The sequence below is a fragment of the Dipodomys ordii genome, unplaced genomic scaffold (genome assembly GCF_000151885.1).
Source record: "Dipodomys ordii isolate 6190 unplaced genomic scaffold, Dord_2.0 Scaffold165, whole genome shotgun sequence".
In the NCBI taxonomy this organism is placed as follows: domain Eukaryota; kingdom Metazoa; phylum Chordata; class Mammalia; order Rodentia; family Heteromyidae; genus Dipodomys; species Dipodomys ordii.
In genome coordinates this window covers 1,975,797-1,994,116 of record NW_012267381.1, presented here as the reverse complement: position 1 = coordinate 1,994,116, position 18,320 = coordinate 1,975,797, and the positions used below count along the sequence as shown (strand labels likewise).

At 51.5% G+C, this 18,320-nt stretch overlaps 1 protein-coding gene across 9 annotated transcripts in view; it reads left to right on the top strand.

Moving 5' to 3' along the window:
• The window catches only part of Mapt (microtubule-associated protein tau), a 50,162-nt gene extending 36,923 nt beyond the window's left edge, over window positions 1–13,239 (top strand). For 6 of the 9 annotated variants that reach the window (XM_013033324.1, XM_013033321.1, XM_013033320.1 and 3 more), the window contains 4 exons: window positions 3,417–3,509; window positions 6,722–6,803; window positions 7,869–7,981; window positions 11,997–13,239. In XM_013033324.1, coding sequence (XP_012888778.1) covers window positions 3,417–3,509; window positions 6,722–6,803; window positions 7,869–7,981; window positions 11,997–12,212 — 504 coding nt within the window. In that variant the 3' untranslated portion in view covers window positions 12,213–13,239. The remainder of the gene's footprint in view (window positions 1–3,416; window positions 3,510–6,721; window positions 6,804–7,868; window positions 7,982–11,996) is intronic. The other 3 variants (XM_013033326.1, XM_013033325.1, XM_013033323.1) reach the window with 1 other exon arrangement.
• Window positions 13,240–18,320: the final 5,081 nt, after the last annotated feature.

Here is an 18,320-nt window from a genome sequence, read left to right as displayed (position 1 = left end):
CGACGACATTTAGCCAAGTGTGGAGGTTTATATCTGTTATTTCTAGCTAGTTAGGAAGCTGAAGTGGCGGGGCTGGGAAGGTGGCTCAGTGGTAGAGCTCTTGCCTTGCATGCCTGAGGCCCTGGGTTCAATTCCTCAGCACCATATAAACAAAAAGAAAAAAGCCGGAAGTGGCGCTGTGGCTCAAGTGGTTGGGCACTAGCCTTGAGCTGAAGAGCTGAGGGACAGTGCCCAGGCCCAGAGTTCAGGCTCCACAACTGGACCCAAAAAAAAAAAAAGTGTGGCTTATGGGGCTGGGAAGGTGTCTCAGTGGAAGCTGAAGTGGCTAGATCACTTGAGCCCCTAGGCAACATAGTCAGACCTCTCAAAGAGAAAAAGGCTGGGTGCCAGTGGTGAATACCCATAATCCAAGCTATGCAGGAGGCTGAGATCTCAGGATCAAAGTGCAAAGCCAGTGCAGGCAAGAAAGTCTGTGAGACTCTTATCTCCAATTAAGCGCATGCGTGTGCGCGAGTGTGCATACACACACACACACACACACACAAAACAAAGAAAAGAGGGCTGGGAAGGTGGCTCAGTGGTAGAGTGCTTGCCTCATATGCATGAGGGTCTGGGTTCTATTCCTCAGCACCACATAAGCAGAAAAAGCCAGAAGTGGTGCCGTGGCTCAAGTGGTAGAGTGCTAGCCTTGAGCTGAAGAGCTGAGGACAGCACCCAGGCCCAGAGTTCAGGCCCCATGACTGACAAGAGAAAAAAAAAAGAAAAAAAGAAAAGGGAAAAAAAACATATGGAAGTGGAACTATGTCTCAAGTGGTAAAGCACTAGCTTTGAGCAAAAATGTTCAAACACTAGTAAAGGTGCACGAGAGAGAGAGAGAGAGAGAATGCAGGTATTCAGGGCTGGGAATGTGGCTCTAGTAGTAGAATACCTACCTAGAAAGTGTAGCAAGGCCTTGAGTTCAAACCCTAGTACCACCAAAAACAAAAAAGAAAAGAAAGCAGATATATAATAATTCTGCCATGTATATGTACATGGTGACAGTTATATACAATGGGACTTCAAGGAAATAGATCAAAACTCAACAGTGATTGTAGTAGGTTGGTAAGAAAACTGTTCTCTTGCCAAGTATGGTGGCTCATGTCTGTAAATGCAGTACTGGGGAGATTGAGACAGGAGAAGCTCTATTTTGAAGCCAGCTTAGGCTACAGTGAGACCCTATGTCAAAAAGAATTTTTTTAACTTGTTTTTTTTTTAATTTCTGTTTTCACCATCATAATGTCATATTTTCCAATGAAAAGCACAGATATATATATATATATATATATATATGAAAATGAAGCCAGACACTGGTGGCTCACAACTGTAATACTAGCTCTTCTCAGGAGGCTGAGATCTGAGGATCGAGGCTCAAAGCCAGCCAGGGCAGGAAAGTCCATGAGACTCTTTTATCTCCAGTTAACCACCAGACAAACTGGAAATGGGATTGTGGCTCCAAGTGGTAGAATGCTAGTCTTTAGCAAAAGAGCTTGGAAATAGCACCCAGGCCCTGCGTTCAAGCCCCATGATTGACTAAATAAATAAATGAAAAGGTGGGTTAGACATGTGATTCTGATTCCCAGGTTGTAATAGTCAGACCAGTAAAATAAAGGAAAAGAACAAGATGAGTCAGAAGCTGGACTGGGGTTTTCTTTCCAGGCAGTTCTCAACCCGGCCCAGGCCATCTCAAATCTTCACCCACTGCTCACAAAGGTGCCGATGTTTGCGAAACTGAAACCTCAGTTGGGTCGTATTGGCACTGCTGACTCTTAATTAGGAACTCTGGCTGGTAATTCTTTCCATCTGTGATTAATAAAAGCCAGGCCCACTCTTTCCATCCACGGAACCGCGTGGGGTGGAAGATGTCATCCTGCTCCAGCTGACAAACGTAGACATTTCCAGCTTCTTTCCACACACCAGGTTGCTTGTTTCATAGCTGATAGGCAAATTTGGTAAAAACGGTTCCTCACTTAAAACATTGATGATATCCCTACACCTTCTCCCTGCTTCCTGGAGAGAGAAAAACTAGAGTTCATCAGCAGTACCGACCGGGCCCACATGGGTTCACAGAGAATGGGGCTCTGCTTCCTTTGAGGGCCTCCTGGAATGGAGGAAGAGGGATGGGTGGGTGGAAAGGGGCAGGGTGCTTACCCCACCTTCCAGGCAACAGAACCTCTATAAGAGAAGAAACTAGCTGGGCACTGGTGGCTCACACCTGTAATCTGAGCTACCCAGGAGGCTAAAATCTGAGGATTACAGTTGAAAGCCAGGCCAGGCAGGAAATCTTTGAAACTCTTATCTCCAACTAATCACCAGAAAACTGGAAATGGCACTGTGGCTCAAAGTGGTAGAGTGCTCGCCTTGAGCATAGGAGCTCAAGGAGAGTGCCCGGGTCCTGAGTTCAAGTCCCATGGCCAACCCAAAAAAGAGCAGAAATGATCTTTTTTCTTTCTCTTTTTAAAATTTTTTTTTTTTTTTTTGGTCCGGTCGTGGGGCTTGAACTCTGGGCCTGGGCGCTGTCCCTCAGCTCTTCAGCTCAAGGCTAGCGCTCTACCACTTGAGCCACAGCGCCACTTCCAGCTTTTTTCTTTTTGCTTATGTGGTGCTGAGGAACCGAACCCAGGGCCTCAAGCATGCAAGGCAAGCGCTCTACCACTGAGCCACCTTCCCAGCCCCTCTCTTTTTAAAATTTTGATCCAAGACTGGAACTCCAACTTGGTACCTAATACTTTTGCTCATTGGCTGACATTCTACTAACTGAGCTATGCCTCCATCCCCAAGAAATTATCTTCTCTGCAAAGCCATCAGTGTGCATTCCACAAGGCTGGGGGTTCTCAACCCTGGCCGAGTATCACAATCTTGGGAACTTTTCAGAAGGACAGCAACTTAGATTCTAATCTGTCCTCAGTCAGAGGTGGAAGGAGTGTGGGGTTTTCTTTCCAAGAAAATCTACAGGTGTTTCCAGTGCCCATTAGTCCCCTGAGAATGTTCCCATGGTCTTGTCAGGGTTCGAGCATGAGGACCCTGGGGGACTCTGCTTTCTCATAGATTTGTGTCATGGGGGACTTTTCCCACTCCATCCCAACCGGGTATGCGCCCATTGCTGACTTACAGGTGTGCTAAGACCTCCCTCATCACAAACCTTTGGCAAAGTGAACAGTTGCCTTCTGAGGGTCTGTGCCGTAGCCTCCATGTCAAACCTCAAGTTCTGATGACTTTTCTTCCTTTCCTCCTGAAGATCCTTCCCTTCACCCCCATCAGATGGCCTGTGCCCAGGGCTCACTGCCCAGGGCCTGCCCCACCCCAGGTCAGGAAGCCCGAGTGGGCGCAGAGTGGATCTGGGTGTGGTTGTCACTCATCCTTTTTTCTGGCTATCAAAGGTGCAGATAATTAATAAGAAGCTGGATCTTAGCAACGTCCAGTCCAAGTGTGGCTCAAAGGACAATATCAAACACGTCCCTGGCGGCGGCAGTGTGAGTACTGGCTCACTCTCCATCCTCGTGCTGCGGTCTCCGCTTTGGGAAGAGGCAGGAGTGTGTAGACGTGCGAGACATTGCATAGAATAAATCTTCTCAGGCTCAGGACCTCCCCATGTCCCTAGGAAGAGAGTTCCCCACCCCTCCTGCCCACACGGGGGTCCAAGGTTCCCAGATTCTGCGCCCCCCCCCCATGCTCTGGGAGCATGTGCTTGCTGGGGCAGAATAATCAAGATGATTGGTCCTCTCTGGGAATGAGAGTCCTCCTGGCCCAACCCCCAGGGTCCTTGTTTTACCAGTGGTGGACCACTCACGGCCCAGCACCTGTTCTCAGGAGCTGCACAGTCCATCTGAAGTTGGGCTGGAGACAGCGGCACCTGAGATCGGCTCCTCCCCATTACCTGGCAGGCTACTTTAGATGGCTCCACGGTGGGCAGGTGGTGAGTGAATGTAGAGGCCTGACCATCCCACCTCAAAGGCAGGATGGCCTAGTTGCCGCTGCACTGAATCTCCTACCCCTGGGGGGGAAGGAGGGCTTCCTTAAGGCAGGTGTACCCAAGGGCAGTCTGCAGATGCAAACAGCCACACACAATGCCACTGGTGATGCTTGTCTTTGGGCTCTTTATTGAAGGACTGCTTTTGGCCCTTCTAAATTGTGTACCCAGGGACCCCCTGTGTCCTAAAGTGTGTGTCCCTGTGAGGTAATGGGCTTGGATAGCCACTTCCCATCTGCTGCCTTGATGAGCTGGCTCCTCCTGGCTGGCCGGTGCTCACTAGACAGTGCTCACACCCTTAGGCTTCTCTCAGCAAAATCCTCATGCCCGGCTCTCTTGGTCAGCAGGAGATCCTTGAGAGCGCTGCTGTGGGGTGAGCTCCCTCTCTCCGGAAACCGCATGTCATGCCTCCAGGCCCAGAGGGTTTATTCTTGCAATGTACTGCTGCCTTGCACGCTGAGCCCTGAGCCCCACTGCCTTCCGCCTCCAAGGCCTCTGGCTGGGCTGCTGCTTGAGCTTCACTCACTGACGCTTTCTCACTGTCTGCTGCTGAGTGTCTCTCCACCCCTCCCCTTGAGCGCTTGTCCACCCCCACTTGATCCTGCCCCACTGGCCGCCTCTTGTCTGTGGGCACACCTGTGGTTGCTGTTTGGACGTATTCTGCCCACTCTGGCCATAGGAGGGGAGGCCATGTGCTTTCTGCAGCTTAACTGCTGTATGGTCTGCTGACTGGGCAATGGGTCCAACCTCCTCCTTCAGAGAAGGATGGGAGGACAGAGCACAGGACAGTGTGACCACTGCCCCCGTGACAATGTGTAGCTGACAAAGCTACAGAGCCCAGGACACCTGGGGCTTCCTGCAACATGTCCTGCTCTGCGCCAGCCTGGGGGCTAGCTTCTGACCTTGCCTAGAGCCACCAAGGCAGCCTGCCTGGGCTGACCCTAGGCGTTGTCCTTGGCCAGTGGTCACTGCTGAATGTAGGAAGGCATGGCATTTTGGGGTGCTGGATCCCTTCCCTCCCCAGCGTGGAGGGGCTTCCCAGCAGGCCAGCCTCATTCCTTCTCCATCTCGCAATGTTCCAGCCTACTGGCTGGGTTTCTCCCTACTCCTATGGCTGCTTTCCTCCCTCCCCCCCAGGGCCCACTGCCCTCCATCTTTTTCTCTTCTTGCCATCTCCTGCCCCTGCTATACCCTAGTTCTCTCACAAGTGGCCCCATCCAAGGTAGGGGGAAAAGAATGATGCCCTGGTCACAAAGGCAGGAGATGCGCCTGCCCCAGACTCCCATCCACGCCAGCCCCAGAGCTCACAGCACCCCCCCGAGCCTGTTTGCAGGCAGTCCTGCAAATTGCCTCCCACCGCCAGGTACCGGTGGCTCACACCTGTAATCCTAGCTAGTCAGGAGGCTGAGATCTGAGGATCAAGGTTCAAACCAGCCTGGGCAGGAAAGTCCATGAGATTCTTATTTTTAGTAAACCACCAGGAAACGGGAAGTGGCCCTGTGGCCCAAGTGGTAGAGTGCTAGCCTTGAGCTGAAGAGCTGAGGGACAGCGCCCAGGCCCAGAGTTCAAGCCCCAGGACTGACAAAAAAAAAATGCCTCCTCCACCCCCATCCTGCCCAGATGTAGGCAGGCACCTGCACAGTGACACGTAGGTCACACTCCTGTCTGTCAACAAATAGCAAGAGCCAGCATAACCATGACCTAAAATAATGCGGAAGCCCTCCATTTAGACACAAGTAGAAATTCCTTCTCCTTTCTGCTGGCCTCCATGAGCCCATTCTCACACGAGGTCCCCTTCTTTCCCTTCACGGTCACCTCTAGGGGACCTCACACAGGCTTGCTGTGGCTGGCTCCTGGGCTTCTGAGAGGCGTCAGTCAGTGGCCAGACATCTAGGACCCTCCTGGCAATGGTTTTGTACAGACCCTGTCCTCTATCAGCCTCGCCGCAGGAGAGCTGATTCCCCAGGGAAGGGTGAGCATGTGACCAGGCTACATGCAGAACCCTTGGGCCAGCTTTGAATCTCAGAGCCAGCCCAGAGGCCTCCTGGAGCAGCCTTGTCTGCTCCCCCTGGGTTTCTGCTGTGCACCTGCCCTGCCTGCTGGGGACGCTTCACTCCTCTGGGTAGAGGCTGAAATGTCCAGGCTAAGCCAGGTGGGTTAATGCTGAGTCGCAGAGCCTGCTGGGTCTTGCTTGCTGAGTGTCTCTGTTCTCATGTGGGTCCGGAGCTGTGGAAGCTTCCTGGATAGAGCCCACCCATCTGTACCAAGCTTCTACCCTTTGAGGCCCACGGCTGCCTTGCTCTCGCTCTTCCCAGTACTTTGTTCAAAGGCTGCACGGACTGAGCACTCCTTCCTGTGTCTTCATTGAACGTGAGCTGTCAGTCTGTCCACAAAGGGACTACCATGTTTACATTGAAGTGTTTGCTAACAGAACGGCACTGCACCATGACCGAGTGTCCTGCTTGTCCCACAGTCCCACAGTCATTCTGTGATGACCCAGCTCCCCGGGGGCCAGGTCAGCTGAATTTAACAACAATGCATTTTTTCACCCTGACTGGGATACTGGGATGTCTTCTTCCTGGCCCTGACTCACACAGCTGCTTCTCATTGTGTTACACCCACAGTAAAAAAAATCCCACTTTATTCTCTCTCTCTCTCTATCCCTCCCTCCCTCCCTCCCATCTATATGTCACTCTCATTCTCTTTCATCTCCAGGTGCAAATAGTCTACAAACCAGTGGACCTGAGCAAGGTGACCTCCAAATGTGGCTCATTAGGCAACATTCATCATAAACCAGGTAGCCCTTGGGGAAGGCCAGGATTGGGACAGAAAGGTGCTGGGTGGGCAGGGTAGGGTTCCTCCTTCAAGAGATGGTGTTGAGCATGGGACTGGGTGGGGGCAGGATGGGGGCTGGGAGGGACATGGCTGCCCCAGCTCACTACTGAGCATTTCCTGTCATCTCACAGGAGGTATGGAGGGGAAATGCTGGCCCCAGACCCTAACCCATCACTCTCCAGAAGACTGTACTCAGGGCTTCTAGGGCTGGCCTTGGGTCTTATTTGTTTGCCAAAGCCAAATATGTGGATGTCTCCGACCAGTACTGGGGATACTTCACAAGCTGCTCTACAGTATGAGACCTGAGACCCTGGTCATGGCCCTGCTGTGATTTTGTTTAAACAGAAGAGGAGGCTATTAGAGCTCTTGTCAGCCACTTACCCTTCCACCCCCCACCATCTTTCCAGTCACCATCTTTCTGCAGTGAGGAGATCTTCATCCGCACTGTCCCTGTGGCTGCTAACCACACGTGTCTGGCAAGCACTAGAAATGTGGCCAGTGCAGTAGAAGAGCTGTACTGTTATTTCATTACAAGTAAATGGTCTAGGGGTATGGCTCAAGTGGTAGAGCAGCACCAGCCTAGCAAGAATGAGGCTTCATTGTTCCAACTCCAGAACTGTCCTCCCCCACAGTAGACAGTGGCTGCCATATTGGACAGCATAAGTAGAGATTCTGAGTCCCAACTTAACAGGCCAGAGCAGGAACTTGCACCTCAGTTAGGCCCTATTCAGGATAGAGCAGGCCATCAGACCAACAGCCTGACAAGGTGGTGCCATCTTAGCCCCTGGTGGTAAAGGCAGGAGGATTGCAAATCCAAGGTCAGTCTGGACTACATTGCAAGACCATGTACCTGGTGTCACTCTCCAGAGCACCTGTGCCCCCAGCAGCCCCTGGCACTTTGCTCTGCAGGCTGCAGAACTTGTGTAATGGACATTGTTTACTGTGCCACAGAAGATATGATGTGGCGCTCTGTGTGTGTGTGTGTGTGTGTGTGTGTGTGTGTATGTGTGTGTGTGTTGTGTTTCAGGAGGTGGTCAGGTGGAAGTAAAGTCTGAAAAGCTGGATTTCAAGGACCGAGTCCAGTCGAAGATCGGCTCTCTGGATAATATCACTCATGTTCCTGGAGGAGGGAATAAGAAGGTAAAGGGGGGGTCTGGGGGAGGACACACTCAGATATGGGTATTAATGAAGTGGACAAGGAGGGTTCACTTTTCCAAAGGAGGAATGTCTGAATGGACTGGCTTGATCCGCATTCTCAGCCACACCCAGCATCAGCCCTGGTGTTCCACAGACATCTTCTGGGAACAGACCTTCATTTGCATTTGGTTAGGATGCAATTAGAACAAAGCAAAGATGCCTCAGTCCCTGCCTGTCAGCTACTGGACCTGGGAGTTGCCAGCTGTTTCTAGTCTTGGGCAGGGGAGACCAGAGTACACTGAAAGTAGGAGCTTGCTCCCACTCCCTCTAGGCCAGAGAGGGGCTTGATTTTTTTTTCCCCCTGGGCTTGGAGCCTGAACTCTGGGCCTGGGCGCTGTCCCTCAGCTCTTCAGCTCAAGGCTAGCACTCTACCACTTGAGCCACAGCACCACTTCCAGCTTTTTCTGCTTATGTGGTGCTGAGGAATCGAACCCAAGGCCTCACGCATGTGAGGCAAGCGCTCTACCACTGAGCCACCTTCCCAGCCCCTGAATTTTTTTTTTCCTCTCTTCTGCATAAATGCAGCCAGGGTGCCCCACCCATGCCTGCCTGCCTACTTGGAAGTTCTGTAGAAGGCTCCCTTACTAGCCTTGGGCCAAGTTAAAGTTGGCTGGGGACTAACAGAGGGAGAAGGAATGTCCCAGGAGTGTTAAATCAGAGCAAGCCTACATGAGGCAGGGCACCACCCAAGGTGGTGCAGCTGGCTGGACGAGGCAGTGGCTGGCTTTCCATGCTGGATGACACGTGGGAGTCCCCTACCCTGGCCAGTCTTCACACATCCCCTGCCTGCCTCCACAGCCCCCGTGCCTCTGCCTCTGCCTGTGCACGTAAGAACTTGCCCATCTGACGTCTGTGCAAATGTCCCAGGGCATCATTTAGTGGAGAGAAACTTGCCAAGTGGCCATCCAACCTGGTGCACTTGGCACTGAGGGGAGCAGAAGGGCCCTGGTCCCCCCATGGCCTCACAGCCTCTGGCTCCCCAGGGACCGCCCCCTCTGGTTTCTAGAAGCCCAAGGCCAATTTCATGTGGAGCAGAAGTTTCCACCACAGCCCCACATAGGAGCCCTTAGTACCTGGCTGTCAGGAGCAGAAAGCCAGATAAAAGGCTATTTGCCTGAGGGGCACAGGCCAGGACCCTGTGCTCTGCAGGGTTGGTGATAATTCTCTGCCTAAAGACCAAGGTTCCACTATTTTGTTCCATCACCCACCCAAGGAGGCTGGGCCTCACAATCCTGAGGCATTTTTAATAATCCCCAGGCCTGGCCCCACTCCAGTGTGACCAGTCACTGCAGTGACTTGGTGGGACTGGTGCAGGCCAGGGCCTTGGAGATTGTCTGCGTCAGGAAAGGCATCTGCTATACTGGGCCCATAAGGCCAAGGAAGCTTCCTGGGGTACAGCTCTAGGTGGGATGGAGGCAGAATCTTCAGATCCTCAGCCTGGTGGTCTTCAAAGAATAAGATGGAAAGCCCTAAGAACTCCAGTCAGAGCCACAATGAAGTCCAAGCTTCTTGGATCCTCTGCTTCTATCTCATCTTTGTGGTGGCCTCAGATTCAGTCCTCCATTTCCCAAGTTCAAAGAGCACAAGCAGTGGAGCACAGCTTTGGCTATTCCAGGAATCTTGCTTTATTCTCTGTTGTTGTTGTTGCTGTTGTCATCGTCATCGTTGGTTGTGGGGCTTAAACTCAGGACCTGGGCACTGTCCCTGAGCTCTTGTGCTCAAGGCTAGTGCTCTACCACTTTGAGTCACAGTGCCACTTCTGGTTTTTGAGTGGTTAATTGGAGATAAGAGTCTCATTGAAGCCGGGCGCTGGTGGCTCACCCCTGTAATCCTAGCTACTCAGGAGGCTGAGATCTGAGGATCGTGGTTCAAAGCCAGCCCGGGCAGGAAAGACCGTGAGACTCCTATCTCCAATAAAAACCACCAGAAAACCGGAAGTGGCGCTGTAGCTCAAGTGATAGAACGCTCGCCTTGAGCTGAAGAGCTGAGGGACAGTGCCCAGGCCCAGAGTTCAAGCCCCACGACCGACAAAAAAAAAGAGTCTCATTGGGACTTTTCTGCCTGGGCTGGTTTGGAACCACAATCCTTAGATCTCAGCCTCTTGAGTAGTTAAGATTACAGGTGTAAGCCACCAGCAACCAAGCTATTGCTTTAATCTTAAGAAACAAATTTTTTTTTTAAAAAAAACTATTAACATAAATACTCTCAATAATTCTCTCAAACAGCCTTTCAAGTACAGCAATACAGAAAGTGCCTCTTTTTTAAAAAGCGACCACTCCTCCCAAAAAGAAATGCATGTAGCCTAAATGGGAGTCTGGGTTTTCTCTGTCCACATGCAAGGCCTTGAGCAGAGGCTGCTCATCTGAGGTCCTCAGAGCCCTGAGGTTGTGTGGGAAAATGGCATTGCAATGTGTGTGTGAGTGTGGTCACACACATTTTTCTGGCTTCATCAGATGCTTAAATTGCTTAGGATCCAAAATAAGGTGGAGAATTCCTGTGTCTGCGTCCTTGGGTTAATCAGTAGAGTATTATTGTATTCACACACCTCCAGCTAATGCTTTCTACTCTGAATTTCCCAGCATCCTTTAGACTCTTGGCTACATCTCTGTCCCTTTAAGAAGGGCTACATTGTATCACAGCTAACACCTGCCAATGCTGGGTGCAATTTCTGTCACCTGCAGATTATCAACCACTGACAAAAGAGAGGAAATGTGTAACTCATGGATGGCATTGGTGGCTGTGGAGACAACCTTTGATCCTTTTGTGTGTGTGTGGCGGGTGGGGGTTGAACTCAGTCTTGTGTTTGCTAGGCAAGTGTTCTGTCCCTTGAGCTGTGCTCCCAACCACCAGCACTGTCATCTTTTGCAGTGATCTTTAACATGTTTGGTTGCAAGTTGATGATAATCTGTGAGGTTGGTGTGGAACTCAGTGCAGAAGTATGCTTAGTCCTAGGTTCAATCTCTCTCTCTCTCTCTCTTTCTCTCTCTCTCTCTCTCTCACACACACACACCATTGTATGCCCTTTGACCTAGCAACTTTATACTGGCATGTGTGAAATGATGTAAAAGTAAAAGATTGGAACCACCTAAATGTCCATCCAGAGGGGAGGAGGTAAAGTTTGATTCATCTGCTGTGACGGTATATTAAGTCAGCAACAAGAAGCACCAAGATGTTCCGTGTACTAAGAGAAAGTGTTAAGTTTGATAAGCAAAATACAGCCGGGCGTGGTGGTACAAGGCCTCTCAGCTACTGGAGGCATAGGTGGGAGGGAGGATCATAGTCCAAGGCCAGCCCAGGAAAAAACAAGAGACTTTATTTTTTTTAATTGACTAAAAGAAAAAGCTGGGATTGTGACTCAAGTGCTAGAGCACCTGCCTAACAAGCATGAGGTCCTGAATTCCGGTTCCACCTCCCCCCCAAAAAAAAAACCATGCAAACCCATATGCATTGTTGTCATATGAACTAAGCATACATGTATGAGATATCTTTGGAGGATAAAAGAAATAATAGTCATTCCCTTTGATCAGGCTGGGTAGAGAAGGACTGTACAATTCCAAATTGCAAACAAGTGCAATGGCTCAAGCCTACAATCCTAGTTCACTGGGAGGCAGAGATTGGGGGTTGGGGATTTGATCTTATCTCAATCAGTGGCTGAGCACCACCTGTCACCTGTAACCTAGAAGCACAAATAGAATTACTGTCTGGGATAGCCTGGGTATAAAATGGAGTCTCCCCCCCCCCCGTCTTTAAAAATAACCAACAAAAAGGGCCAGAGGTGTGGCTTAAATGGTAGAGCACCTGCCTAGCCAGGGCAAAGTCTTGAGTTCAACCTCTCCTCTCCCCCATACTGACAAAAAAAAACAACAAAATCCAAATCAGCTCCCGCCGAAGGCCAGCCCTGCCTGTTGGGGAGATGGCAGAGCTTTCCCTGGCACTTCCCCTCCACTTCTCCTTGCAGATTGAAACCCACAAGCTGACTTTCCGTGAGAACGCCAAAGCCAAGACAGACCACGGGGCAGAGATTGTGTACAAGTCTCCTGTGGTGTCCGGGGACACGTCTCCACGGCACCTCAGCAATGTGTCTTCCACTGGCAGCATCAACATGGTAGACTCGCCGCAGCTCGCCACACTGGCTGATGAAGTGTCTGCCTCCCTGGCCAAGCAGGGTTTGTGATCAGGCCCCTAGGGCGGTCAGTAATCGTGGAGAGAAGAGAGAGTGAGAGAGTGTGGAAAAATAAATGAATGATCTGGCCCCTCGCCCTCTGCCCTCCCCGCTGCTCCGCACAGGGCTCGCCCGCCGGTGTCACCTAACCTGCTTTTGTCGCTTGGTATTGGGACTTTAAAATCAGAGATAGGAATAAGAGCAAATTTCATCTTTCCAAATAGATTGGTGGGCTAATAATAAAATATTTTTCCAAAAAACAAAAAAAAAAAGCGTGTAAAACACGGCCATGCCCAACATTTCTTTGGGCAAATTCTTTTTGATCCTTTTGTGTTTTGTTTTGTTTTTTTCTTTTCCCCCCTAAGTATTAAGAGGGCGAAGGAGAGGTTCTGAAAGCTGTTTCTGGGGAATTTCAAGGGACTGGGGCTCCTGCTGCCCCCCGCCCCCATCCAGGGAGTGTCATGAACAGCATCAGCCACAACAAACGATTTGAAACTTGGTGTGTTCATGGAGCCACAGGCAGAGGATGTGTGAGTGTGAGGGGTGAAGTGGGGGAGGTGGAAGGGGGGGTCAGGGAGGAGCAGATGAGAGGGGAGGGCAGGGATATGGAAAGGGGCCCTGGGCCCTGCTGAAAGTGGCAGAAAAGGCTGCAGGAAAGATGGCCTCTGTCCCCACAGCATTGTCTACCTGCTGTTGGGGTCCAGGTGTGCTGTAGGCCGCGGCTGTCCCTCCTCAGGAGGTGGTCACTGGAGAAGGGACAGTGGGCAGGAGATGGAAGGCGGCAGCCTGTGGATCACTTCTGTGGAGAAGACGGAGCTCGACCTTGTAGATTATTGGCCTCTCCCTTTTTGCAGTGGGGGGCTCCTGAGCTGAGAGGCTTCCCTCCACCCCCGCAGAAACCCTGTTTTATTGAGTTCTGAAGGTTGAAACTGCACGATTTTGACCGTGTCACAGACCTGGGACTTTAGGGCTAACCAGTTCTCTCTTTGTAAGGACTTGTGCCTCTTGAAGGGGATATCTTTCTTTCCTAAGCCTGGGCCTCTGGCACCTCCAGAATGTCCAGGGTGGGGGTGGAGTCGTACTGGGAGGTGGGTCCCAAGCCTCCCATCCCTCCCGTAGCCACGACAGCCCCCTCTGCCTGTCCCGCTGTGTGCATGTGTCTGCTGTGAGCCCATTCACTGCCATACCTCTCACTCTGTCTCACTGTCCTCTGAGTGGCCGGCTTCTTCCACCCGACTCATGGCCCTTGGTGAGACACGGGCAACACCCACTCTACACTAAGGGCCGAGATTTGAGGGAAGGCAACATTTCATCACAAAGGGTTGGAGCTCCATCCTGCTCTTAAGTTCCCTTATCCAATCTGTGTGCCTCTCACATTGAATCTCTCTCCCCTGACCGCCCATCATAGATGGGAGCCAGGGCTAGGCTTGGTGTTGTGGTAGCCTTTTCCTCTCAGGGCAGCTCCCTTCTTGAGCCGAGCCAGCAGCAGCAGATCAGGTGTCCTGGTGGCCAGCACCAGCACTAGGACTCACAGATAAAGACTCCCCGGGGCAGAGCCCCCTCCATCCCCTGCTTCCACCCCAGCTTGCTTCTGTTCAAATCCACATGCATAGAATCGACCTTCCACACCCAGCTATGGGACACGCCCTCAGATAGTTCTTCGCCCAATCCCAGCGGAAGCGGAAGCGGTGCTGCCTGTCCTGCTGGAGCAGCTGAACATCCACATAGATGTGGCCCTTTCCCCCTGTCCACGCCCTGTCGCATTGTAGTTGAATTTGTCTGTTTACATTTGCTTCATCAGAGTGATTATGATAATGAAAAGAAGAAAAAAAAAAGATGCATGTACCTTGAAATGTTTGTAAAGAGGTTTCTAGCCCACCCTGTTGTGGGGAGGTGGTTCTGGATCTTTCTCACCCCTACCAGAACCTGGCTAGGACTTGCTCAACAGCAGATTTTGACATCTGAGGACTCAGCTGTGAAGAAGGCCCGAGCACAGGCTTGCCTATGTCTCCAGCACGGAGGCCTCCAGCTGCCCCCAAGAATGCTCTGTTAGGGCAGTCTGTGGCTAGCCTGCTTCGCAACATGAAGATGGTCCTCTACCGTCACAGCCTCAAGCCCACAGCAGCTCTAAAAGAGAGTCTTATCACTGTATTGCAAGAAAAAGGACACCAATGCCGGCCAGAAGAGCTGCAGCCCCCCTCCCCCGCCCCCGAAGCACCATGAGCCTGTGGTTGTGGGGTAGCATGGTGGGCCTCCCCACTGGAGGGACTGGGAAGGACTGCCCAGCATGCACAGACTCCAGGTGTCTGGGCTGTGTGAGGACAGGGGACCAGTCAGGGGACCCATTTAGTTCCCAAAGCCTTCGCCCACCTCCACTGACCTACAACAAGCTTTTTTTGCTGCTACTCAGAAAGTGAAATCATCTTTGCCGAAACCCAGCAGCCTCAGGCCCAGTTCTACCACTTCTGCTATGGGTACAGTTAAAGAGAGCCCTGGGCATGGGGGCAGAGCTCTCCTTGCAAGGAATTGTAGGGGCCCCAGAAACTTTCCATGGTGAGGTTCCCCACTGCCGAGTCTCAGCTGTCCTCAGAAAGGAAGGAGTTCTGACGGGGAGAGGAGGAGGAAGGATGGCTTCAAAGATTTTGACTGATTTTCCTTGCACCTCATTTCCCCCCTTCTGTAATTCCAGTGCCGTGTGTGTATGGAGGGCTTTCTCATCTCCCTTGTGGGATGGGCTGTTGGGGTCAACCCAAAGGCCGTGGCCTCAGGTGGTCAGGTCCATGCTGACTGACTGCAAAGGGATGCTTGGCTTGTGACTGTAATGGACAATCCCCGCCCTGGGGCTGGGCATGTCTCTCCCTCCATTTCCCCCACTCCAGAGCCATTGGCTCTGGGTGGCTAGATAAGGCATATTATGACTGGTTCCTTCAAACTGTCTATTCACTTTATAGTTCCATTTAAATTGACTTCAATGGTGAGACTGTATCCTGTTTGCGATTGCTTGTTGTGCTGTGGGGGGAAATGGGACAACATGTAAGATAGTTCATATGGGTGGGGTGGGGGGCAGTCTTGGAGTGCAGCAAGTTCAGCTGCCTTGTAACCCTTTTCAGGATTCTGACCATGTTGGTCGAGGGAGGTGATGTCGTGGGGCTTTTGCTGCTCTACCCCTTGCAGAGGCAGCTAGCTGGTTCCTGCCACATCCCCAGCCCAGTACAGCCACCCAGCTTTAGAGGGACTTGACCCCTGGTTGCTCTGGCCTGCTGTCTGTGTCCTGAGCCCACATCTATACCTCCCTGAGGCCCTGGCACTCTTCCCTCTAAGCTACTGGCACCTTAGGATCATACCTTTCCCACTGGCTCTCTCACAGTCTGCATTTCTAGTAGCTGTGAGGATGTTTCACACCCCTCACTGTTGTTCTCCAAGTCAATCAAAAGGTGGGGATGTGGGTAGAGGTGGTTATCAGCTATTGGTCTGTGGCTTCATGAGCCTTTCAAGTACTTCTCTCCAGTTCTGGAAAGGGTTATCCTGGGCACTGATCAAGTGTCTTAACTCCTCTTGGACTTAACCTGTATATTTGCCGTGCTGGGCAGGACCACTTCCAGCACTTGCAAGTCCCAAGATGTCTTTGGTAATTTTGAGGGTGGGGGGAGGGACATGAAATCAGCTTAGCTTAGCTTCCTGTCTGTGAATGTCCATATAGTGTATTGTGTGTTTTAACAAATGATTTACACTGACTGTTGCTGTAAAAGTGAATTTGGAAATAAAGTTATTACTCTGATTAAATAAAGTCTCTTCTATACATGAATTCCAAGGACAAGAAGGATTCCCAATTTCTTTTCTACCTTTAGAGAAATCCAGAGCAGTAAATGATAGTACTGTTTAAAAACTATATCTGAAGCAGGGCACTGGTGACTAACACCTGTAATCCTAGCTACTCAGAATGCTGAGATCTGATGATTGTGATTTGAAGCTAGCTTGGGCAGGGAAGTCTGTGAGACTCTTATCTCTAATAAACTACTCAAAAAAGCCAGAAGTGGTAGAGCACTAGTCTTGAGCACAAAGAAGCTCAGGAAAGTGCCCAGGCCGTTTGAAGCACCAGAACTGGAAACAAAACAAACAACAAAAACCCTACATCTAGCCCTGTGCCTGTGGCTTATGCCTGTAATCCTAGCTACTCAGGAGGCTGAGATCTGAGGATCGGGGTTCAAAGCCAGCCCAAGCAGAAAGTTCATGAGACTCTTATCTCCAATTAACCACTAGAAAAAGCTGGAAGTGGCGCTGTGGCTCAAGTGGTAGAGCATTTGCCTTGAGCTGCAGAGCTCAGGGACAGTGTTCAGGCCCAGAATTCAAGCCCCACGACGAACAAAAATAAACAAAAACCTACATCTGAGCCAGGCACTGGTAGCTCATACCTGTAATCCCAGATACTCAGGAGGCTAAGATCTGAAGAACACAGTTCAAAGCCAGCCCAGGCAGGAAAGTTTATGACTCTTTAATAATCTCTTAAAAAAAAAAACCCAGTACTGGAGCTGTGTCTCAAGTAGTAGGGCAGTATTGAGCGAAAGCAGCTCAGGGACAGTGCCCAGGCAGAAACACACACCACCACCACCACCACAAAGGAAAAACAAAACTGGAGTTCCAGGACAGAGCCTGCTTCCCAGGGGTCCATGGCTGGAGGCTGAGCCAGGGCCCAGGCCCGGCCGGGACCCCACGCAGCCATTATCCCGCAGACATAGGGGCACTGGCGGCCGAGAGCTACCCGCATCCTCGCCCCCCCGCGGCGATGACTTGTTGGCAGCTGTGGCCTCTTGAAGCCCCGCGGAAGCCTGGCAGGGCTGCTGAGGACGTGGCGCCCTTGGGTGGCAGGGGACACGGTGGAACCAGGCGAGGATGGCCGAGGCTTTCCAGGGCCCGAGGCCGCAGGAGGCCTGGGTAGTTCTCCAGCACGCCAGGCCGCAGAGCCCTCCGATGGGGCGGGGGGTGGGGGGGCGGTGCGGGAGAGGGGGTTGTCCTCCCTGCGGCTCAGGGGGAGACCTCACCCCGCGACAGACCTCCGATGGCCCTAATGGTTCTGGAAGATGAGCAGAGCCCCGCACGGCGGCCGGGCGCGGCTGGGCCGGTGCCCGCGGAGGAATGGTGGGTGGAGCGCCCCGCAGTGCCCCCAGTGCCCGCAGGCCACCGTGGAAAAGCTGCTCTGCACTCCGCGCAACCTTATAAAAGACGACTCGACTCTGGCGCTGCCGGATGCGGAGAGGCGGCCGCGGAGGACAAGGCAGGGGCAGAAAGCCACACAGGTGTGCGCAAAACCCACAGACATGCCTTCTGGAAGTGACTTTGGATGGCGATGTCTAACCACCTCCAGGGCAGGACAGCAGGAGGGCCACTGGGAGCGGAAGCCATGTTCCAGTGACAGCCACCCATCTGTGCGCATGTCGTTCCCCTGGCTGAAGCACCTTTGATGTTCTCAAGAGCCGGATGGAGTAGGAAAATAACACGTTTTGTAAAAATGTCTTTTTGTTAAAATTCCTATGTATTTTTTGGGGGTGGGGTGGATGGTCAACCCCTTGAGTTGTAAAGCATGGTGCTGTGCCCTCCTGGTCCCCAAGGGAAACGTAAGGAGAGCCACACCAGTGCTTACAGTAGAGTAACATTATCCCATTTTGTTTTATTGTGAACTTATATAAAGGACAAAGTAGTCCTAACTTACATCTAGTCTTTCTAGATGCTAGACAGGTTGCCAGTGTATGACAAAAAATAGAATTAGTAGGCTGGGAATGTGGGTTAGTGGTGGGGCACTAGCATAGCAGGCACGAAGCCCTGCTGGAAGTGGTTCTGTGGCTCAAGTGGTAGAGTGCTAGCCTTGAGCAAAAGGAGCTCAGGGACAATGCCCAGGTCATGAGTTCAAGCCCCAGGACTGGCAAAAAAAAAAAAAAAGAAAAAGAAAAATAGAATTAGTAGGCTGGTAAACTTTGTATGTTTTATATTAAAATTCCTAGAAAAGGTCTTCCAAAAATCTGGGCATTCTAGTTAGCCCACTGGGTAGGTGGACAAAGGTTCTAGAATGCTTGTATTTTGAAGACAATTTTCAGATTATAACGTGATACATGTGTGTAGTGAGTG